At 56.2% G+C, this 23,796-nt stretch overlaps 1 protein-coding gene across 18 annotated transcripts in view; it reads left to right on the top strand.

Annotated features, from left to right (window-relative positions):
* The window catches only part of PRKCZ (protein kinase C zeta), a 120,507-nt gene that overhangs the window by 24,424 nt on the left and 72,287 nt on the right, over positions 1-23,796 (top strand). For 2 of the 18 annotated variants that reach the window (XM_035307416.2, XM_078330079.1), the window contains exon 1: positions 312-386. The exons of 14 other annotated variants lie outside the window; for them this stretch is intronic. In XM_035307416.2, the coding sequence (XP_035163307.1) occupies positions 377-386 (10 nt within the window). In that variant the 5' untranslated portion in view covers positions 312-376. Of the gene's footprint in view, positions 1-311; positions 387-633; positions 727-23,796 lie in introns of those variants that run through there. 2 more of the 18 variants (XM_035307418.3, XM_035307419.3) reach the window with 1 other exon arrangement.

Below are 23,796 nucleotides of genomic sequence, written 5' to 3' on the forward strand. Positions count from 1 at the left end.
GGCTGGTGGGAGTTTGGCTGTGGCTGATGCTTCTCGGCTGTGGGTCTGAGTCTGTGTTGGGGCCAGCACGGATAGCATGTCTGCTGCCTTAACTCCATTCTGCATTGCTGCAGGTGGGCAGATCAGTGAGACCACAGGGCTGAAGTCTGGGGACCCCAGGGGCCAGGGCTGGCAGTGGTAACAGCCAGCACCTGTGCGGGCTTGCGATCTTCCCCTCGTGAGCCTGCCCTCCCGCCTGCTGAGCCCCCGTTTTGCATGGACAGCATCGGGTTGGAATCTGTGTGACATGGCAGGGTTAATGTGCACGGCTCACTCCGTCGGGGTCCTCGGATGGTGGCGAGGAGTGGGGCTGCAGCGTCCTGTTTTCTATTCTGAAATGGTTGGAGGTAGACTCAGGGGTCTGGGGGCCGCACGGTCTTTGGCAGGAATGTGGGAATGTGGGTGCTTTTCTGACGACCATTTTGCAAGGTGTTTTTGTTTTAAAAAAAAAACAACAAAAAACGAAACAACAGCCAGCCTCCCCCGTCAGGCTTGTGGGGAGCCATGGGCCTGGGTGGACTGGGCTGCTGGGGGAGGCAGCTTGCCCCCTCGGGGGTTCTGGGTCCTGGGGAGGCTGGCAGCACGCCCCTTCCCAGGCGCAGAGGGACCTCAGCAGACGTGGGGCTGCTGTGCTCGGCCAGCTTGGGCTGCAGGGGTCCGTGAATGATGGAGATTCTGTGTTGATGGGTGAGTGGGAGAGAGACGGAGCAGGGGTGGTTTTCACACGTGCGCCTGCCTGCAAGGAGAAACGTGCTGTGTCATAGTTTCCTCGGTGCCTGGGACGGCTTGGCCTCTGCTTTCATATGAGCCCATGCTGACCATGCACGACTGGCACGGTCCCTTGCAGCGTGAAGACATTGCTGGGGTGGGGGTGCTGTGGCCAGGAGCAGGATTTGAGGGGTTATTGGCATTTGGTCTGATCGCCCTCGCTGGGTGAGTCAGAGCTGGGATGGGGGCAGGTTGGAGGGGCTGAGGGCTGTCCTCTGAAGCCGTTTCGTGCTGATGCCGCTGGGGCCGGCTGTGGCTGCGTCGCACCAGTGTCTGTGTCTTGGCCAGACTGGCACGCGTCTTCCACGCTCCTGTGTCAGCTGCGTCGGCCGTCAGTGGGGTCCCTTCTCCGGCCATCTTCCTAGACTTAGGAGCCACTGGTGGTTATGTAAGGAGTTGTGTGTTCCTCTGCCCAGCTCCAAGCTCTGTCCCACCTCCCAAACTCAGCTCCTGGGCCCCGGGCTCTGCTGCAATGTTTCCCAGCCTCCCTGTTAATGAGATCCCTCAGCCCAGGGTGTCCACAGAGTGCCCGAGAGCCTGGCCCATCCAGACTGGTGCCCCAGACCTTCCGCAAGGTCTGGTGAGGACCTGCCAGGGCTGTCGGTGGCCCCGATGAGGGTCCTCAGAAGTTCCCATGCTTGTAGCCTGTTCTCCCATGTGTAACGGTTGGGGCTGCATCTCATCTGCTGGACATCGGTCACTGACGACTCAGCTGGGCGCATGTGGTTGAACCGTCGGGGCAGGGGGCTGTCCATGGGGTCGGGCACCAACCTCTGCTGAGGATCCCAAAGCGTGGGGTAGCCGTCCTCTCCCGTGCTGGCACAGAGCTTTTCCCAGGAGCCAGGCAGGGAGCTGTTGCAGGGCCAGGCCCTGAATGGGCTGCTCGGGGCCAGGGCTGAGGGGGTGTCTGATGCCATCGAGGGCAAGCCTGTGGGAGAACGTGATGATGCCCGAAAAGCCAGTTCATGCCTTGCTGTGTTGCTCGTGGCACTCACATGTGGGGTCGGCAGCTCTGGTCTCCCGACACCCACTCACTCCCTGGCGATCTCCCTGCCACTCTCACATGGCAGGGGGAGTGGACCGTGTGGCCGCCGCTCCCACCAATTTTCATGCCACTGGCTGGGCATCCCCATCCCGCAGCCCTGGGGTCTTCACAAAGCAGGGCCTCCAGAGACGTTTGTCCTTCTATTGGAAAGACTAGAGAAAGCTTTGTTCAGACCAGGCACAGTAACTCACGCCTCCCAGCACTTTGGAGGCCAAGGTGGAGGATCCCCTGAGGTCGGGAGTTCGAAACCAGCTTGGCAAACATGGTGAGACCCCCGTCTCTACTAAAAATGGAAAAATTAGCCAGGCATCGCGGCGGTGTGTGCCTGTAATACCAGCCATTTGGGAGGTTGAGGCAGGAGAATCGCTTGAACCTGGGTGGTGGAGGTTGCAGTGAGTCAAGATGGTGCCACTACACTCCAGCCTGGGTGACAGAGTGAGACTCTGTCTCAAAAAAGAAAAAAATCTTTATTCCAAAGAAGCCACCGTTAGTCGTCCAGTGTTCTGCTTGCTTTTGGTCACAAAGTGGTGGCAGTGGCTCATATAGGAGTTGCTGTGGCAGAGCCCCCTCTGTGCGTCGGGGCTGGCAGCTCATTACTAGAATGATCCTGAACACGTGAAGGAGGGCACCTCCTGCTCAGGACTGGTGTCTCTGAGGCCTCCAGGAGAATCAGCGAGTCCGCCATCACTGGGCAGCCTTGGTGGGCTGGCAGGTCTGCTGTTGCCCCCGAGAGAGGGTAAGAGTCGGGAGAGGGGAGACCCCGAGTTGATGCCACCATGGTTCCCGTGGTGCCGTGCACGCCTCTGACCTGGGGCGGGGCCACTCGGGCTTTGTTTCCTCCATGCTCACGTACTGGGCGCACGGGAGTGTCTGCACACACTCTGGCAGGCAGGAGGGGCCCTGGCTTGATGTTTTCTTTGAATGGGGGGTTTGAATGTGTCTTTTTGGAGTTTTCTCCTTTAGTGTCTCTTCTGTGAGAAGTTTGAAAACATTCCACTGACTGCAAGACGGAGCTGCTCTGTGCCCGGAGGGGCTGTGGGGCCCCAGGGTGCACTGGCAGCTCAGCCCCGTTGCTGCCTGGGTGGCTTCTTCTGCTCCTTAGTGAACCTCGACTGTTGAAAGAATCCCATGAAGTCACGTCAGGTGTAGACAGGCCGGGCCTGGCATCTTGTGCAGGTCAGGAAGTTGCATTGTTGCCCTTGATAAATGCTTGTGTGTAAAGTTTGCGTTGTACATTATTTTTATATGTAAAATCTTATTTTGAGTTTTAGATCTTTTCTGTTTGAAGGTGTTGATGGTCCTGTGGGCCTTACAGAAAGAGAACAGGTGTCCCTGGTGCCCCTGGTGCCCCAGCTCCCACTCCCTGCAGGGAGTCACTTAGCAGCTTCTTCTTGACATTTATTTCCACATTTCTAAATAACACATTTTTGCTGCTATTTCTAGACTTTTCCATGTAGGATGTTACTTCCCCACTTTCTGTGGGACACATCAGCTCATCTCCTTCCTTCTTCCCTCCTCCTGATGGAGTTATGTCACAATTTATTGTTTTTAATCATTGAGTGTTTACCTAATTGTGGGTGGTGTGAATACCCATGAGCCACTGGGAATGCATTTCCTTGTTTGCACAACTTTTGGTTTTCCTTTGAGTTAATACATTGTGATTGTTTAAATCGATTTTCTTGAAGTCCTGTCTCTAATTTAGTCTAATTTCCTCTTCCCAGCAGAAAGGCAGCTTCCCGTAATGCCTACATCACCTCCTTCCTGGTGCACCCGGGCCCCCACTCCACATGCTGTGAGGCTTCCCTGTGCCTGAGCTGGGAGCGGCCCCCTCCTTTGTCCTCTGCCTACAGTCTTGATGTCTGGCTCCCTGTCTTCCTCTTTCTTGGCTTAATCTCTGGTTAAGACTCTTCTGGCGGCTTTCTGAGAAAGACAGTGTGGGAGACCAGTTTGGGGGATCTAGCTGGAAAATGCTTTTCTGCTGGCTGCACACTTAAGGATAGTTTAGCTAGGTATGAAATTCTGTATTGGAAAGAATTTTCCCTTTGCGTTTTGAAGGGATCGCATCACTGTCTTGTGGCTTCTTGTGTGACCAAGAAATGAGGTGCTGTTTTGATTTTTTTTTTTCTCCTGAAAGTCTTGTATAATCTTTTGTCTTCAGGGTTCCCAAGTTTCACGATAATGTTCCTTTTTGTGGGACCTTGTTTGTTTCTTGTGCTGGGAACTTGTGACATTTGGATGTGGGGAACTTTATATCCAGCTATGTATGTCACGTGGCTGAGTCCCCTTCGCTGACTGTGTTTTAGAGCTAACACTGATTATTTGTTGGTCCTCCCAGGCTGGTTCTTTAATTTTCTTCTCTATTTTCCATTTCTTATGTTCTAGGAGATATCTTCAGGCTTTCCTGTCCCGACCGTCTGTTAAGTTTGTTACCTTGTTCCCCTTCTTATCTTTTAATTTCCAGGAGCTCTTTTTCGTTCTTTGAAGGTACCTTTTTAAGGTGTATTAAAGGCATGTCGCACTTTTCCTCTGTGTGTTAAAGGCACGTCGCACTTTTCCTCTGGGCTTATTCATCCCAGCCAAGAGGCACCATGGTATCATGTGGCAGTTCAGCAGTGCCCGGCACATCTGTGGCTGGCAGGCTTCCCGTGTGTGAATTCATGTCATCTTCTCAGTTCCCTGTGGGGTAGGCACCATAGTTTTCTTCATTCTGGGGAAAGAACAGCACCTGAAGCACAGAGAGGTCAAGAAATTTCCCAAAATCACACAGTTTCAGTAGAGACTCAAACCCCAAGGGCTAGGCCTGAGCCCATGCTATTTGCCACATGCCCCGGGGCCTGAAGCCGTGTGGTCAGGACCCAGCTCTGCCACTCACCAGCCGTGTGACCTTGGCCACCACACTGTCCACCCTGTCTCAGAACCCCCTTGTAAGTGAGCGTGATGGTAAAAGGCTTGGCTCCCGAGTCTGTCACAGGATAAGTCAGTAACTAAGCCACAGCGCTGGCACCACGGCTGCTGCTGATCATGGCACACAGTGGGAGGGTGTGTGCTGGCAGCGGCTGGTGATCACAGCTCCTTTCGGTGTTACCTCTGGCCTTGTACTCAGCTGTTCCCACCGAGGGTCATTTTTTCTGTTTGTCCTGGCCTTTCTGGCCTCCTCGGCCCCTGGCAACCTTGTTTGTCTGCCCACGTTGACTCGTGGGGCACCACGGAGCTGGTGGTGGCGGAAGTCCCCGGGGAGTGTCATGCCTGGGTGGGCCAGGTGTCTTGTGCCTGGGTAAGGACACTGCCACCCCTGGAAGCCCTCTTGTTCCCAGACTGTCTTGGGCGAGGAATGGCATCTGGGGATCGACTCCTCAGTGACTGGGACCCTGCATGGTGGGCCCCCCACCTTTCTTGCTACCTGGAGCTTTTGACTCAGAACCCTTCTTTGGGGTTTGGCCCAGTGCAGTCTTCTGGTGGCCACAGGGCCCTGCCTTCCAGGTCCCAGGATTTTGCTGCCCGGCCCCTCCTCCTCTGCTGTTTTGGGTTTGTTGGAGTTTTTCTTTGGTCTTGGGAGGGAGGGTCAGTCATTGACATGTTCATGCTGCTGTGTCTACCTGGAAACCGTCGCTGTGACACCTTCCGAAAGCTAAAGTATGCGGGAAACCGGAGTTGGAGAAGGCGTTTTAGGTAGGACAGCGTGCGTGGCCGTGGCAGTGGACGTGGTGGTGTGCGCGTGTGGCAGTGCACATGGACGTGGCAGTGTACTTGGACGTGGCAGGTGTGAACCAGCACGTCCCACCCCTCTGCATCCTCAGGGGCTAGAGGGTTCAGGGCAGAGTTTTAAGGAGGGCAAAGATTTTTCCTTGATGCTGCCCTCCATGTGGCCTGGGAGTGATTTTCAAATGCTTGGCCCTGGTATAGTTCGGTTGTCACCCCCTTATTCAGTAAAGTGTTGGGAAGACCAGTTTTTGGAACAGTTTTGGATTTATAGAAAAATCAAGACAGGAGTAGCACACAGGCATTTCCCATTCCTTCCTGGTCAGCACAACGGGTGAGTTACTCAGCCCATCTGGGTGCCTCTCCAGTTAAGGCTTCATTCCACTCGCCTCAGTCTCCCCTCCTGCCGTATCTGTCCCGGGATCCCGTCCAGGGCCCCATGTGGCACTTCCGCATCACATCTCCTTAGGCACCTGTCACTGTGACAGTCTGTCAGACTTGCCTTGTTTTTCATGACCTTAGGAGTTTTAAGGAGGGCTGGTCTGGTGCTTTGTAGGAGGATGTCCCTTCACTGGGGTTTGCTTCATGTTTTTTTCGAAAGGACTGGGGCTCTAGGTTTTGGGAGGAAGGGCACGAAGGTGAAGCCTCCTTGTCTCGCTCTGGGTCCAGATCCACACCCTCCACACGTGCGTGCATGTTTGCCAGTCCGTGTTGGCCTCCGTCACCTGCCACCGTGAGTTTGTTGGTCCGTGTTGGCCTCCGTCACCTGCTGCCGTGAGTTTGCTGGTCCGTGTTGGCCTCCGTCACCTGCCGCCGTGTGTTTGCCGGTGCACGCTGACCTGTGCCTCTTCCCCGTGCTATCCTGTCTCTGCTGAGTGAGGCGTGTGCGGCCCGCACCTCAGGGGTGGGAGCTGTGTATGTTGTGTCGAGTTTTGTGCAGGATTTGTCCATATGTTCTCCCATTGATTATTTAATCATTTCTGTCCATGTGGACTCGCAGGTGTCAATTTTGTACATTGGGTTAGAATCTGACACTGTCTCGCTTACTTCACTGCTCAGATTGTTCCAGCTTTGGGCACTGGGGCTCTTGCAGGACAGCGGTTGGGGCAGCGATGAGGCCAGACACTGGGTGGGTTGAGGGTGGGTACTGGTGCTGAGGGGTCTCTGGCAGGAGAGGGGAGCAGGTCCCAGGTCCTAAGGTGGGTCTCAGGGAGTCTGGGCTGTGGGCAAGGACCCCCAGAAGGGGCCTGTGTGGCCAGGATGTCCCAGGACTGCAGATCCTGGTGTGGTGTTTGGCCCCTGGAACATGATTGGTGCCACAGCCAGAGCTCCAGGGTTGCACCCGGGTGGTGCCAGGTCGAGGTGGGGAGGGGAGAAGGGACTTCACTGTGCCTGGACTGGGCTTTGTGGTGATGTGGGGGCTGCAGGGGGCTGTGCCCCCCTGTACTCTTCTCCCAGCTGAGTCAGCAGTGCTGTGGGGTCAGCAGCCCTGGCTCTGCATGGGGCTCGTGTGGGACTCAGCAGGTCACAGTCGTGAAAAGAAGGTGCCTAAGTGTCTTTCCACATGGCCGTCCGAGGGCGGACGTGGTCAGAGGTGCCAGATGTGCCAGGCGTGTCCTTTGCAGCCCTTGGCAGCGTCACCCGCTCTGTCCTCTGTCGTGTGCGCCCTTTCCCTGCTCCAGGGTTGTGTGTCTGGCGAGAGGGAAGGGCAGGCCCCAGCAGGACCCGGGTAGCACTCCGTGGGCGTGATCACATGTGCAGAAGCTCGCGACTGCTGGAGGTAAATAACCTCTTTCAAGCTGCCGGCTGCCCGTCTGCCGTAGACAGAGTGAATTCCGCTGGTTTTTATGTATTTGTTATCTTGGGCAACAGAGAGAATCGGTTTTGTGTAAAGACTGAAATTTCATTTGTGAACGTGAGATCATGCACCTGTTCTTAGCGACTTGTTTTGTGGTGTGGGTGGTGCTGTGCTGGCACCTGCTCCGTGAGGAACAAGCGTCACTGGGATTTGTCGCTCCATCGATTTCCCTGGTGTAAATGCTCCTGCCACGGCCGATTTTAGGCCACCAAAGGGGAGGGGGTCACTGAAGGTTGAGCTGGGCAAGGGTGCACACGGCCTGCTTCCGAGAGTTGGTCCCCCCACCCAGCCTTCCCCTGGAGGTGGAGGATGTCGGGACCTGGTTCCATTTGCTTCCTTGCCTGAGCATCTGGGGGCAGCTCCGAGGGTGCCTGTCATCCTTCACGTGGCACTCCGGATCCGGTAGCAGGGAGAGGGTGGAGGAGTGAGCCGCCTTGGGCAGCAGGTGTCCATACCTCCAGCGCCCCCATCCCCCTCTCCTCATGTCCTAATAGGTCTGAACAGGAAGTTACATTTAGGATGGCCGTGCAGTTGAGATCAGTTTTAAATACCTTGGTCCAAATTTTCAAACATGTATCTTTAGCGTTTCCTATGTGGCTGGCCCCAGAGCATTTGGTTCACTGGGTGGAGCATGCTCGGAGCCCTTGGGGGTGCAGGGATGTTGTGGGAGGAGGGTTGGTTCGAGGGGAGGCAGCTGCCTCTGTGTCTGTGTCCGGATGGAGCTACTTCCTGCCTCTCCCTCCCTGCAGCCTCTGTCCCCCGCTTACCAGTCTCTGATTCCAGCTCCGAGCTCAGCCAGTGATCTCAGGACCCCCCTCCCAGGTTCACAAAAATTATTGAGGTCCTCAAAGAGCTTTTGGGCACATGGGCTGTAGTCGTCAGTATCAACTATACTGAAAATTTAGAACCAGGAATATTTCTTTTTCATTAACTCTAATTAATTTACGATTGATTAGATTCATTCTAAAATAAACCCATTGTTTGTCAACACTAATCATACCATTTTAATGAAAAATGACTATTTTTCCAAACAAAAAAAAATCAGCAAGAGGGTGGCAACATTTTTGCATCTGGCGGAGCAGAAGACATCCCGGGCCTGACACCTGCCTCTTCGTTCAGGCTGCTGTGGTGTTGGGTTGCAGAGTATGAGAAAAATCCAGTGTGTGAGAAGGCTTGGGTGTCTTCACAGCTTTCTCTGGTACACATGGGCATTCTTCTTTGATATTTCTCTAAAACTCAACACGTGGTCGTTTCCTAAATGTCAGTTGAAATGTGGAATCTGAAACTGTATTGGTGCCATTTTCCTGCAGTTCATTAAAAATCCACTGGCCTCTCTGCACTCAAGTAGGTTTTATTACCCATTCGTGTGTTTTAAAAATCACATGTGGGCTGGGTGCGGTGGCTCACACCTGTAATCCCAGCACTTTGGGAGGCCAAGGTGGGCAGATCACCTGAGGTCAGGAGTTCGAGACCAGCCTGGCCAACATAGTATAACCTGTCTCTACTAAAAATACAAAAAGTAGTTGGGTGTGGTGGTGGGCGCCTGTAATCCCAGCTACACGGGAGTCTGAGGCACGAGCATCACCTTGCATCTGGGAGGTAGAGGTTGCAGTGAGCCAAGATTGCACGTTGCACTCCAGCCTGGGCAACAGAGCGAAACTTCATCTTAAAAAACAAGAAAAAACAAAAAAATAACCAAAAAAAAATGCACGTTAGCTGTTGGAAATGTTGCTTCACTGGCTCTTCAAAGTGCCGTGGAAAATTCCCTCTGCGCGCGTACAAGAGCGAGTGTGAAGAAGGCAGGTGCGGCCCCTCAGGATTATGGCATAGCTGACATCATGGCTCCCCTGCGGGGTCTTTGGGACCCCCAGGCATCCCTGGGCTTTACTGGCCTCAGCCGGTTCCCACCGCTTCACCATATGGCATAACACATGCCCTGCCGGCTGGCTTAACAGATGGGCATCCCTGTGCCTGCCCCCCACCCCCACCTGCAGCCCCGTGCACTCACCCTTCCCTGGTCTCCTCTGGACTGTGGATGGGGGTGAGCGGGACACGGAGGCGTTCCAAGCCCACCCACTCTCAAGGGATGCCAAGCTTGTCAGCAAGTGGGGACCAGCTCTGGGGTTGGCTGGGCGCGGTGGTTCACACCTGTCATCCCAGCCCTTCAGGAGGCCGAGGCGGGTGGATTGCCTGAGCTCAGGAGTTCAAGACCAGCCTGGGGAACACGGCAGAACCCGTCTCTACAAAACTATAAAAATTAGGTGGATGTGGTGGCTCACACTTGCAGTTCCAGCTCCTCAGGGGGGCTGAGGTGGGAGGATTGCCTGAGCTCAGGAGTTCAGGGCTGCAGTGAGCTGAGATTATGCTACTTCACTCCAGCCTGGGTGGCAGAGTGGGACAAGATGTGGGTCGGGCACAGAAGGCAGGCAGGCCATGCCCATCCCAACATGGCCGATGAGGTGCCCTGTCCCTGCCGTTCTGCGGCTCTGCAGGTGGGGGCCAGGCCTCTGCCAGCTGCGTGAGGAGGTGGAGAAGCAGTCGGGTGGGTATTTACTTAAAGGGAGGACAAGGAGTGCACGGCTCTCCAACTTCAGTAACTTTTCCAGGACACCTTATGCCATCAGGCCTACCTGGCGTGGGCATGAAGCTGGCAGCACACAGAAGGTCCTAGAGCAGGAGCTGGCCCCGAGCCAGCAGCTTTGCGCCCTGTGCTACCAGACCTTCAGAATGTGCCTCCAACCTGTTGGCCGTCTTCCTCCTCACCTGGGTCCTCGGCCCGCCAGCCACCGGGCTTAACTTTCCTTCTGGACGGGTTTGGGGCCAAAGCGCAGACTGGTGGCCGCATGTGGGGCCTCTTGCCAAGCTGGTGTTTGCTGATTGTTTTTTACCACCCATATCCTTTGAAGGTGCCGGCTCAGAGCCCGTGCGGCCCGTGCTGGAGGCGCCGAGGACCTGGGGGCCCTGGCCTGGCTCCCTGCTCAGGGCAGGGCTGCCCTCACAGTGGGTGTGGCCAGGCCCCGGCCTTGCTGTGCCAGTGCAGAGTGGCGCTTTTCTCTTTCTCTCATTCCCTTCTCCATCGTCCTACAAGAAAGAGCTGTCTCTTCTCCCCTTTCTGTTGAAAGGAATCTCTCTTCTCCCCTTTCTGTTGAAAGGAATCTTGATCCTAATGTGAACTCAAGGATTTTCTAAAAACGGAGTTTGTCATCCACTCTTTAAAAACTGAGACGGAGTCTCGCTGTGTCACCAGGCTGGAGTGCAGTGGCGCAATCTCTGCTCACTGCAACCTCCACCTCCCGGGTTCAAGCAATTCTCCCATCTCAGCCTCCCTAGTAGCTGGGACCACAGGTGCACGGCACCGCACCTGGCTAATTTTTGTATTTTGCTAGAGATGGGGTTTCTCCATTTTGCCCAGGCTGATCTTGAACTCCTGGCCCCAAGGGACCCTCCTGCCCTAGCCTCCCAAAGTGCTGGGATTGCAGATGTGAGCCTGCACGCCTGGCCTGTAATCATCCATTTCTGCCGTTATTCATCATGGGGCCCAGGTCTGGCTGGTGGGGCCTCGGCGAGCGGCCCCCATGACGCCCCGTCTTCCATCAGGTTTTGCGTGTTGCTTGCTTCCTGGCTGAAGGCTCTCTGTCCCCTCGGCCCTTTCCACTCTAGCTTGGACCTGGCCGTTTCTCCACGGAGCTCGGCTTCCTTTGGAGGAGGGTAGGCTGTAGAAACCAACCTGCCTGCTGCTCCCAGATGCCGGGAGGGCTGTGCTCAGTGGGTGGTGGGCCAGGGCCGTGTGGGGATTCGATCTGGAGTTCTGGCCTTGGCTCCCAGAGCCGAAGGCTCCTTCTCTCCTTCTGAATGGGGTCTCCATCCGCACACGTGGGTCTATTCACTGGTGTGCTCTGGCTTCAAATGCGGATGAGACGGTGTCAGAGCCTCGACCTCCGTTACCAGAGCAGCAGACCCAGCTGGTTCAGGGCTTCTCAGCGTCCTTTTGTGCCCAGAATACCTCCCGCCACGCCCAAGCCCTCGGAGAGCAGCTTCTAGAAGTTAACTTGGTTCCTTTGTTGGTTATGCTGTCCTGTGATAGTTGAGTTTATTTCTGTTTGCATTTGATTTTAGTGTATTTTCCCATTCTTTTTTTTTTTTGAGATGGAGTCTTGCTCTGTCACCCAGGCTGGAATGTGGTGGTGTGACCTCGGCTCACTGCAGCCGCCGCCACCCGGGTTCAAGTGATTCTTTCACCTCAGCCTCCTGAGTAGGCATGCACCACCACACCTGGCTACTTTTTGTATTTTTAGTAGAAGTGGGATTTCACCATGTTGGCCAGGCTGGTCCCAAACTCCTGACTCAAGTGATCTGCCCTCCTCGGCATCCCAAAGTGCTGGGATTATAGGCGTGAGTTGCCGCACCCGGCCCCCATTCTTCTTTGTTTTACTTACCTTTGGGTTGTGAGGCGTCATGGCTTACTGTGGAGTGCAGCCCCGCCACGCGGAGCGCTGTGACAGCATCTGTGGATGGTGTCCGGAGCTGCCTGGTGGAGTCTCATGTGAAAGCTTTGCTCTGAAGGGTTTTTCGTGACGCCCGTATTTTTGCATTAACTCGTTCATATCCCATCACCTGGAACATTTGGTGGTGTGTTGCCGAGTGGTATGTGGAAGGATCCTTGAGTGGTATGTGTAGATGCCACCAGGAAGACCTGGCGAGAGGGAATGAAGAGCAGGTGGTTTTGCTCTGAAATCGCCTTTGGTGGGGGGGGGTGGTTTAAAACCTTCCTGCTCCCCTAACCAGATTCCCAATAAGAAAAAGTGCCCAACCCTGGAAAGGAGTCCTCGGAGGCCACTGAGGAGGCCCAGCGTCCAGGCCCTCGGGAGCCAGGCAAGTCACTGCCCGCACCCGGGGAGGCGTGGCCTCAAGGCTGGGGACGTCGGGACGGGCGTGAAGGACAGGCTGCTGGTGCCTGGCACGTGCAGGCCGCTGGACACTTGGTGAAGGGGGCCTTTGTTCCGATGGCACAGAGCCCGTCCTGAATGGTGGCTTTCTCTCTCTGCCATGTGGGACGGGGGCCTCGGGGCTGGATGCTGCCGGAGTTGGGGTTTTGGTTTCACAGTTTCCCGCTCGTGTAACTTTACGGAGGTCACTTGGCAGTGTCCTCACCCACCTGGCCCACGCTCCACCTCCCTCACCTGGATGATGCCGCCCAGCTCACCTGAGAGGAGGCACAGCTCTGCCCCACCCTCCTCACCCTTCCCTCCCCCCACATCTGGCTGGCGTGCCCCGTGGGATCTGCACGCCTCTCCCTTCTCCGCGTTCCTCCCCTGCAGTCTCAGTTCAGAGCTGCCCCTTTCCGTCAGCTTACCGGGACCCTGGTTGTATCCTTAGGCCTGAAAACGGTGCCTAGGATCCAGCAGGGCTCTGTGAACATTTGCTGAGCCTCCTCAAGCCCTGGAGTGAAGACGGCCGTGGCAAGTGGCTGCCATGTGACTTGGCCTCCCCTTCCCATGCCCAGAGTGGCTTCCGGAGGTCCCAGAGCCCAGGCTCCAGGGTGAGACAGAGTCTTCCCATAGACACCATTGCCCTGTGTGGAATGTCACCTCTCCTTTCTAGGTCAGGCCGTGGGAGCCTCGGAGCCCAACCAAGCCCAGGTCACGTGTGCACAGCTCGTCTGCGGAGGCCCCTCCCAGGCTCCAGTTGTGGCTCAGCCTATCTTGGAACATGGCGGAAGCACCTGGAAGTAGGGGTGGGGGCACTCAGGGGCCTCACCTGTCATCCCCTCTAGCTTCAGGAGGCCTAGGCGAGAGGGTTGCTTGAACCAGGAGTTCGAGACCACACTGGGCAACATAGTAAGATCCCTAGCTCTTAAAAAAACACGAATTAGTGTTTCTGGTTGTAAAAGCAGCACATGTGGACTACAGAGCATTGAAACATATAGCAGAAAGTTAGAAAAGCTAAAATCGTTCTCAGTCGTACTTCCTGGAGAGCATGTCACTTTTGTTGTGTTCTCTGAGAGCATATTGTTTTAAATTTCATTCTGGTCTTATATGTGTGTTGGTTTTTGTAGAAAATACTGATGACACAAGGTTAGAATTCCTCCCTGTCATCAGCAAATAACGACAGTAACAATTGTGTCACTTCGGTTCTAGACTTACTGTTTCTTTATAAAACGGCAAGCTTACGAAGTTTTCTCCTTAGTCAGTGTCAGTCCTGGTTTTAGAACTCATTGCCCTGTTCCTGAGGTCCCTGGGCAAAGTTCCACCGGGCGATGGCAGAAGCCGATGAGAAAGGATCCGGAGGTCTCTGCTTCTGGGGGTTGTGCTGGCAGAAACATGGAGATGGAGGTGTGGGCGTGAGGGTGCTCAGATCTGGGAGTCGGGGCGCATCTGCTCCTCGGGGTCTACGTGCATTTGCCTTGGCCTCTGTGGGAAGGCCCCACGAGGGGTGGCGCATAAACGAGGACCTTGATCGCTGGCAGTGCTGGAGGCGGGATGCCAAGCAAGGTGCCAGCAGGTTTGGCGCCTGATGAGGACGGGTTCATAGACGAGCCTGCTCGGAGTCTTCACGTGGAGATGAGCAAACCCTCTGGCGTCCCTTTGAAAAGGGACTAATCATCCCATTCCAGAAGGCCCTCTCACCACCTCAGCCCTCCCCAAGGTCTCCCCTCCTGACACTTTTGCGGTTGGTGAGGGTTTCATTGTGTGAATTTGGTGGGACGTGAATATTCGGGTCACAGTTCAGGGACTGCTGTGCAGATGGCCGCTCACGCAGTGGAAGCTGCTTCTTTTGGCCTGCACGGCGGCCCCTGGCTTCTCTCCTGGTTTCTCTCAGCGTGCGCAGCGGCCCCAGCTTCTCGGGAGTCTGTGGTGGGAAGACCACTTGAGTCCAGGAGTTTGAGTGTAGCCTGGGCAATAAAGCGAGATCCTATTAAGAACAAAATCCAAACCAAAAGCTTCATTCTCTCTCTGGAGACCAGAGTCCGAGAGCCTGGTTTCCATGGGGTGGTTCCCGGAGGCCGTGAGGAGCCGGGCCGGGTCCCTGGGCTGGCGGAGCCGTCACTGCCTCCACGAGGAAGGCCTCCTCGTGCGGCTGTGTCCGTGTTTCCCTCTGTTATGGGGATAGCAGTTGTTTGGATGGAGCCTGCTGTAGTCACCTCTCACTTAACTTGTTACATCTGCAGTGCCCCATGTGTAAATAAGGGCATGTTCTGAGCTCCTGGGACAGGGTGGCAGCCTGGATTCTGGGCAGGTTCAGTTGTGCTCATGCTGAGCCCCTGAGGGCTGTACCTTGGCAAGGGCTTCCCATGGCCCCAAAGTCCCCAGTCCTTGCGGCTAGCTGTACCCAGCCCCCCTCTAAAAGGGGCCTGTGGCCCCCTCTGCACCCACAGCTTTGTAGCGGCGGGGAGCACCTGTTCTGAGGGCCCTGCTGACCTAGGGGCATGGTCTCAGCACTGCCAGGACCCGTGCACTGTGTTCCCGCAGGACACTGCTGGCTGTCTCACTGCCGAAGGGACGCCACTCGGCCCAGACATCCCTCACCTCCGCTCCTCCTTCTAGGAGCTTATGGCCACTAAAGTCTGCCCGCCCCTGGGGTCAGAGCCCACCCTGGGATGGTTTTGAAGAAACATAGTGCTTCTCCAAGGAGGCCCCATGAACGCATAGGAATGAAGCCCGGTGTCCTCCCATGACCGCTTTTGTGGTTTTGCTCATGGCGCCCTGGGAACAGCGGCTGTGGTGTCTGTGAGAAAAGCAGCTCCGGGGTGGGGGACCCCTGATCTGGGAGGCTGTGTATCCTGGGTGCTGGGTTTTGGTTTTAACACTTGCTTTACTTATTTTCAGACTTTTTCCCACGTGGATTATTTGACCACCTGAATTCAGCTCTCTCTGTGGAACTTGTGGAACCTCCGTTTTCTTGACGTTATGATCTAAGCAGATTATTGAACACAGGTTTAAATACCGTGCTTTAAAACAGCCACACGTACCTTCGTGTAGATGTGCTTCCCTAACCCGGTCAGAGAACTGGGGCCACTGCGGTTTTCTTCTGTTTTAAGATGGACTCTCGCTCTGTTGCCCAGGCTGGAGTGCAGTGGCGCAATCTCAGTTCACTGCAACTCTGCCTCTCAGTTTCAAGCTATTCTTCTCACTGGGCCTCCAGAGCAGCTGGGATCACAGGTGCCCACCACCATGTCTGGCTAATTTGTGTATTTTTAGTAGAGACAGGTTTCACCATGTTGGCCTGGCTGGTCTTGAACTCCTGACCTCAGGTGATGTACCCATCTCGGCCTCCCAAAGTGGTGGGACTACAGGCATGAGCCACTGTGCCCACCGTTTGTTTTCTAATTGTGGTAAAATACCCATAACATAAAATTCACCATTGTAACCATAGCGAAGTGTGTAGTTCAGTAAAGTACATTCCCGTGTGCACTCCCCCAGTCGCCAGTTTTTTCACGCCTTGCAGTGTAACCTCTGCGCTCCCACTGAAGCACACGGAGCTGCAACATCTCTGCGTCTCGCTGACATACCTCACTCACTGTTCCCGGCCGTCCTCATGGGGCGAGGCAATGCCCAGTGTGGGTCTAGTTTGCCTCTCCCCGCAGTTGGTGATGTTGAGCTAGGAGTGCCTGTGGCCACTGCTGCGTCGGCTTTGGAGAAACGTCTGTCTACTTGGGTCCTTTGCCTGTTTTGTAATTGAGTTCCTTGTTTCTATGGCTGCACTGTCCTGAGGGGTGGTTGACAGGCGCATGCCATGTGAATTGATCCCACCTCTTCCGTGCGGACCAACTGATAACCAGGTGGGAGGCGCAGGAGGCGGCAGGAGGACAGACGCACATCCCACGACCCCATGTGGTGCTGGCCACAGAGTTGTGGGCAGTTGTTTCTTTTACTTTCTTTGGTATCATCCAAATCTTCATAAATCTTTATAAAACTTTGTTAAAGAGAAGACTTGTGTAGAGCAGAAGGCATCGTAACAGATGGTGAATGGCCGTGTCCCCAGGAGCCGGTGGACAAATCTGTCCTTGTGGAGACCCGTGGGGCCGGAGCGTGAGATAGGAGGGACCGGCAGGTGTTGAGTTACTCCCCTAGATACTCCAGCTGTAGCAGCCACCCCCTTGGCCCTGGCCCTTCCCAGGGCTTCATCCTCTCACCTGCCCCCCACCTCTGCCTGCTTTCCTACATGAGGCGAATCCTTGATGAGAGAAGGAGGCTGGGGACCCTTCGGGCTCCGTGTGAACATGAGGGCAGCCCCTACCACTTTGTAGGGAAACCCCGCCCAAGAGAAGCCCGTGGCAGGATGGAGCCCACTGGTCCTGCCTCAGGGTGTCCTGGTGCCCAGGGAGGGTGGGGACACCCCCACCGAGAGCAAAGCGTGCAGCTCAGCACGAGCTCTGTCGGAAATGGCCGGGGCTCAGCAGCGCCCTCTCCCTTACTTATTCAGAGCTACCACTGGGCCCCGGCAAGGATAGACCACAGGCAAAGGGAAACCACCTCGCTTTCTTAGCTTTTAGATTTTAGATTTTAGAAGGAGCAGTGGGGCCAGGTGGACTTGACACTTTGTGGGTTTAAGACATAAATTCGTTGCTCTTGAAGACGTTGTTCTTGGAAGTGAACGAAACACACAATGTATACATGGATTGTAGCTGGTCTGTTTTTGTATAATGGGAGCTTTTAAATTTAATTATTTTTAAGCATTAGAGGATGATGTAACTGAGGCAGCTGGAGGCCCTGGTCTTCAGGGTGAGCAGGGAGGGCCCTGGGGACAGGGCTCGGGAAGAGGGGTGGGGGGTCCCCTGTGGGCTGGAGGACACTGAGGGTCTCAGATCACCCACGGCATAGTGGGCCCAGCTAGTGGCTGACTCTGAATTCCAGTCTCAGCGGAGACATCTCCTTGTCTTTGGTATCAGGGCCCAGACCTCAGGTGCCTCCACAGTGTCAGCTTCCAGGCCTGGGACCACCTACCTCCCCCCACTATACACTCACAAGGCCATGGTGCCCAGCGGCGCAGAGATGCCACATGATGGGTGATTTTCAATAGGACGTCAAGAGAAAAGTTGGTGCCTGTGAGGACAGGGCTGCAGCTTTAGCTCCGAGAGCCCTGGTGGGAGAGGGGGCAGGTGGTGAGATCCCGGTCAGCTGCACCACTGCCCTGAAAAGCGCCTCCTCCTGGTGGATGCCAGGTGCTTGGTGAGGTCCGGCGTGGAGCGTGGGCCCGCTGGCCTCGCTGCTTCCTGGTCTTCCTGCATCCCGTTTGCCACCCCTCATCGCCTGGCCCCAGCCTTGCTCTTGGGGGGAGGCCGGTGTCCTCTGGCCGCCCTGGGGCAGGTCAGATGACCTGGGTGTGGGGTGGGGTGTGTGCCTTTTTCTCTCAGACCCTGCTTTGTATGGGGACTCTGGGACGCTGTGACTTTGCTGTGGCCTATCTGGCCTTGCCACTGGGCCTGGCCCAGTGTCCACTTCTCTGGAAGGCAAAAGGCAGGGATGGGTCTCTTTGACTGGGGGCTCGGGGCTGCTCAGCCAGTCTCCCTGGAAATGGCCATGGTGACAGTCACCGCTCACTGCTGTGGCCGGTGCCCTCCTCAAAGGTCAAGGTGTCTGGGTAGCCGTTGGTGCAGGGCCCCTGGGACCTGTACACGCTGAGCTGGGACTTCAGCCTCATCTCTGCCCCCAACCATAGAGGGCTGAGAAGAGGGAGGCCCGTGGAAGAGCCCTGAGGAACCCCAGTGCCTCGCAGAGGACCTCCAGCATCAGTGCCTCCTCCCTGTGGCCTGACCCCACCTGTGTCTGGAGCTGCATCAGGCACAGCCTGCCTTGGCAGGCAGGGGACGGGATGCATCCAGAGAATCCCGGCATCGACGTGGACATCTGCAGCTGTCAGCATCGCTGGGCCTGGGGCAGAGGCAGTGCCACCTGACACACGTATTTGCTCCCATGGCTCGGCCACGGTACCTGCCATCCCTCTTTGGGTGACCCTGCTGTTTGTCCTGTCCTAGCACAGCCACATCCCTTGGGAACCTGCTTGTCTCCGGAACATTCTATCTAATGTACAACCTTGGAGCCCTCTCCTGCCTAGAAATACCCCCCACCACCTGTCTCGGACGGGAGCTGGAAGGGATGAGGTTCCAGTTCTGCTGTGCCAAGCCCAGTGACCAGGGGTACCCTCGGCCTCCCGGCCTCAGCTTGTCCCCCTCCCCCATGAAGGTGCGTGGGGAGCCATGTGGTGCTTCCTGGCAGTGGGGAGGCAGCAGTCCCTGCTCCGTGAGCCTTGGGCGCTGGCTGTTCTGAGGTGTCTGCTGTGGCCCTTGCCATCCAGCTTCTCTCCCGGCTCTCTTGGCCTTGGATTCATTTCTGGAGCTGCAGCGTCACTTTTTTTAGGGCTTGGTTTGGCCTCTCTCTCTCTCCTGCCTATAAAAAGCCCTGCCCTGGATTCCCTGCTCCACACCAGTTTGCCTCTTGACCCCGCTGGCATGACACAGACGCTGGCGCCAGAGTGACGCCCGAGGGTGACGCAGAGGCAGACACTGGCAGTCACTCCCGCCCCCCACCGTGTGCTGCTGCATCACACCCCAGGCCCTGCGGTGCATGGGCAGCCAGGTGTGCTGGTCCCTGACAGTCTAAGCACATCACCACTGTGTCCCAGGTCACCTCCGCCTGACCGTGGCCACGCCTTCTTCCTGGGGCACCTGTGCTCCTGGTACCCAGGGTCGAGGCTATTTCTCTGCTTTCTAGACCCTTTTGGGTCTTCGGTGGCTCGCTGGATTCCTTCAGGTTCCCTCTGTAGGGGAAGGGCCCTCCTGGCCAGGGCCCTGGTGTACGTCCTGAGCTCACCGTGGTTTTGGAGGTGGCTGGGAAGTGGTGGGCAGAGCCCCGTGCTGTCCTCTGGGGCGGGCATGGTACGCCTGAGACTGAGCACTGATGGAGGAGGCATGACTGGTGCCCAGTGGTTGAGTTGCTGGCGCCCACCATGGGCCTGGGGAATGAGGGACCCCCCTGAAGAGGTAGTTGGGAGCCAAACCCTCCTCCCATGGATGCCTTTTCAAGTTTCTGTCAGTTGTTCAGAGAAGACCATCGAAGAAGAGGATTTACGTTTTGAGTCAGATGCGTGTGTCCTGTGTGGGTGGTGCTGGCCGGCTGTGCCCAAAGCCGTGCCCCGTCCCTGTCTCTGCAGCCTGGCGTGGGCTCACGTCCGTGTGCTTGTTCACTCTCCCGTCCCCTCCCTGAGGGGTGTGCTCTTGACCTTTGTCTCTGCTCTGCCCTGGGACCAGGGCAGAGCTGGGCCCTCACCCTGCTGAGTCAGTGGGTGTGGGGGTCGAGTCTGTCTGGGGCCAGGGTGGCCAGGTGGGGGCTCCTGTGGGAGCAGGCATGGTCCCAGGGACAGGCAGCTGACTCTGAAGGCAGTCAAGCAGATGGGGACCCTGCTGGCCCCGAGACTGGTACGGGCTGGGCCTCTCTGTGGCTGACCTCCTGGGTGGGTGGCAGCGGCTTCCCTGTGACCTCATCCCCTCTGACCAGGCAGGTGATTTTGTGCAGTGTGTGTGCCTGAGAGGGGTGCAGCAGTGTGATAGGTCCCTCAGTGTCACAGCGGCACAGAGGCTGGATCGGCGTCTGGAGTAGCTGCCACGAGAGAGGCCCAGCTCCCAGGCAGCTGGGAGCATGGGTGAGGTGCCTCCCTTTTCTGGGCCAGAGTTTCCCCAGATGGCAGCGTGGATGCCAGGAGCGCGAGTGTACGGACATCCTGAGGATCTAGCTCAGCAGTGTGTAAAGACTCTGCGCCAGGCGTGTCCTGGTGGGCACTCAGAGGCGGTTGTGAGTGGCACACGTGCCGTTGACCTAGTCCTGAGAGGTGTCCCAGGGGTCTCCTGGGGAGCAGCCCCACAGCAGGTGTGGACGGTGGCTACTTCCGTGGTCATCATCACCATGGTTAGGTGTGGCCCTGGGCCGTGCAGCGAGGAGGTGACTGTGGAGCTGAGCGGCTCCGAGTCTGGGTCTGGGTTGCTCGTTCAGCTCATGAACTTCGCCAGATTCCCCAGTTTTCCTCTAGCAGCACCCAGGGGCAGCCAAGGGCTGGGTCAGCCAGGTCATCCAGACCTGGCCCAGCACTGAATCTCCAGCCTGGGTTACCATGAAGCACCCTGGGGCGGGCTCAGGACAAGGACCCGTGAGGCTGAACCTGGGATCTAGGAAGCTCAGGGTGGGTCCCAGCAGGCCTTGGCATTGCACGTGTGCCTGGGCAATGCCCCTCGGTATCTCGCCGACCAGCACCAATCCCTGTTAAGCAAGGTCCATGCAGCCCTTAACTCTGGGCAGCGCTGGTGCTCAGGCCACACGCTCCGAATCCACGCTTCAGAGGCTTCATTGCCACTACAGGAAGAGGCCTGGAGGGATCAGCTGGTCTTGGTGATTGGTGGACCGGTGATTGACAGTTCCAGGGTGTGATTGACACAAGTGGCTGCTGGGAGGAGCCCCTTGGAAGGAAGCAGTGGGTGGGGTGGGGCAGGCGTGGGGAGGAGTGACTGTGACATGAGGCTCACAGAACTGTGCCTGGAAGGAGGGGAGCAAGGACCCTGTGGGCAGCGGGGGCACAGCAAAGGCCGTGGCTGTGGGCGGGGGTGGAGCCAGGCACTGGCTGAGGGGAGCTCTCTGGGCAGGGCAGCGTGTGGGGGCGAGGGTCGGTGAGAGCCCCTCGGGAGGCTCTGGCCGTGTTGGTTGTACTTGTCACGACTGTGTAAGGAGTTAACTCGGTGAAGCCTGGGTGTGACCTATTTCCCGTTCCACTTAAGCAGAATGTCGTTGTGGTGCTGAACCAGATCACTGGCAGGGAATGGACAAATCTTGAAATACTCTTTTAAGTTAGTGAAAGTGAGATACTGATGCCTCTGTGGGAAAAGACTGGACTCCGGAGTCCGCACCCTCGAAGCAGTGAGTGCGTCTGTGGGGGGTGACCCGAGGTCCCTGCTTTGAACCAGCTTGTTGAAACCAGAGGTCATTTCTCATCTTCTGAAAGAGCCGGCGGCCTCTGTCACATGCCAGTCACTTCCCATGCCTTGCTGACACAGTCGTTAGGATTCCTGTGGGGGCCAGCACGGAGGAAGCTTAGTCTCGGCCCCGCTTCTGACCCCCCACCCCCAAAGGCATGCTGCTGGTCTTTCCTGCGTTTAATTTTATTTTGCAGCGGTAGAGGTGGTTTTGCTAAAATTATTTCCAAATCTGCCACATGGAAAAACACCCACGGTCAGGCTGACCATCTGCAGCAACCGAGAATTCCGTGGAGGCAGTGGCTTCGCCGCCCAGCTCTGCACACAGCAGGAGCTGCCAACCAGACTTCTGTCTGCCCTGCTCCGAGGCCCCAGCTGCCCCTTCCTCCCGGCACCTCCTGATCTCCAGGGTCCAGGTTTTATTCCCAAGGCCCTGCCTTTGGACCTCTAGCTTTGCGTCCTTTCCCTGGATGGCCTCCTCCAGACACGGGCTCAGGCCAGCCCCACATGCAGTGATGTCTCTGATACAGGAACTCGGGTGTTGTGCAAGTTTGCACAGGAAGTGGAGGTCGTATGCTGCCCTGGAGTGTGTGAGCGGGGCCTCAGGGAGCGGGCACGGGACAGAACACAGGAGGAAGGGACACGGCCTGTGGTGTGCACTGAACAGCAGTGGCCACAGCAGGTCAGGTGGGCCCAGCCCTGGGCAGGTGGGGTCCGCAGAGGCCTTGTGGGTGGGAGGAGACTTTTCAGAGGGAGTTTTGGTCTTGCTAGAAATTCCGGGAGATGGAAGATGACATTTTTGTTCTCTGCTGCATAATCTTTTCAGCACACCCCCGGAGGTGTGAGGGAGGCCATCCCTCCCTGATGCAGTCCTGCCCCTCCAGACTGGGGCTCCCAGCCCATTCCACCTTTCGTGCTGTGTCTGACTTTCTCCATTGTTTCTCAATTGACTTAAGAAAATTTATTTTGTAAAAAGAAGGCATTAGATGATTCTCCTTTGTAGAGGGATCCGGAGGAGGCCTCTGGGAGTGGCCCTGTCCCCTGTCTTGTTTTCCCTCTAAGCAACATGTAAGTTCCCGAATCTGATTTTAGTTGTGACAACTGGAGACTTTACCACCATACCTTCTTAAAACCCTTTAAATGGCTTAATTTCAGGGAGACACACTTCCTTTTGTGTGTTTACTCACTAAAGCGGTCTTGCATCTCAAATGTGATTTAAGAAGTCTAACAAAATGCGGCTGGGCGCGGTGGCCCACGCCTGTAATCCCAGCACTTTGGGAGGCCAAGGGGGGCGGAGCACAAGGTTGAGATAGAGACCACCCTGGCCAGCATGGTGAAGCCCCATCTCTAGTAAAAAAAATACAAAAATTAGCTGGACGTGGTGGCGCGCACCTGTAGTCCCAGCTACTCGGGAGGCTGAGGGGGAGGCTGAGGCAGGAGAATTGCTTAAACCCGGGAGGCGGAGGTTGTAGTGAGCCGAGATCGCCCCACTGCACTCCAGCCTGGCTCCTGGCGACAGAGCAAGACTTTGTCTCCAAAAAAAAAAAGTCTAACAATGCACCAGCCATGTTTTCTAAGTAGGGGGAGGGCAGTGGACACCTCCCCTCCTTTCCCTTTTCCTGGTGGTATCTGACTGATGTCCCCCCACCCCCAGCCCTCTCCTGTTTCTTTCCCTTAACTTTGTCATCAGACTCCAGGGACAACCCCTGGTGTGAGGCGTCCTCTTGCTGATTTACTTGTTCCCTCATTTGTTTCTGTGTTTATTTCATTCATTTATTCATTCATTCATTCAAGCTCAGCCATGGAGACCATCAGCCAGCCCAAGTTTGGCCTGTGTCTGCCACTGGCTGCAGGGCCCAGGACAAAGGTCTTCTAAGTGCCTTGGGCTTCAGTTCCCTTTCCCATAGAGCCAAGGTGGTGGGTGGGCCTCCCTTGGGGGGCTTGTGAGGATGAACTGAGCCAGTGCTGGTCTGGACTGCAGCTGATACTTAGCAGGTACTGAGCAGCAGGTACTGAGTAGACACAGCAAAGGTGCCTGGTAAGGTGTGACGGACACGTAAGGATACACGGGAGAGAAACGTTATGGGTATATGGTAGATACAATAGATATAGTAGATTTATGACAGATACAAATAAGTATGTTATAGGTGCCACGCATGCTGATAAGAAGTCAGGAGTGTCCCCCAGAGAACTGTGTCTTCTGGGGGTCCTGGGGCCCTTTTTGCAAAGAATTGCAGATGGAGCTTTGGAAACATTGTCCAATTTTGATATCCTGTCTCCTGCCCCTGGTCCCCACTCCCACCCAGCGGCAGGTGGAGAAGGTGACTTCCATCCTGGGGGCCAGGATCAGGAGCGGCCACATGCCAGGGCGGATGGGCAGCCCCTGGCACCTGCCTGTCCTCGCTCCGACCTCCACACCAGTTCAGCCCC

The sequence above is a fragment of the Callithrix jacchus genome, chromosome 7 (assembly GCF_049354715.1).
Source record: "Callithrix jacchus isolate 240 chromosome 7, calJac240_pri, whole genome shotgun sequence".
Lineage (NCBI taxonomy): Eukaryota > Metazoa > Chordata > Mammalia > Primates > Cebidae > Callithrix > Callithrix jacchus.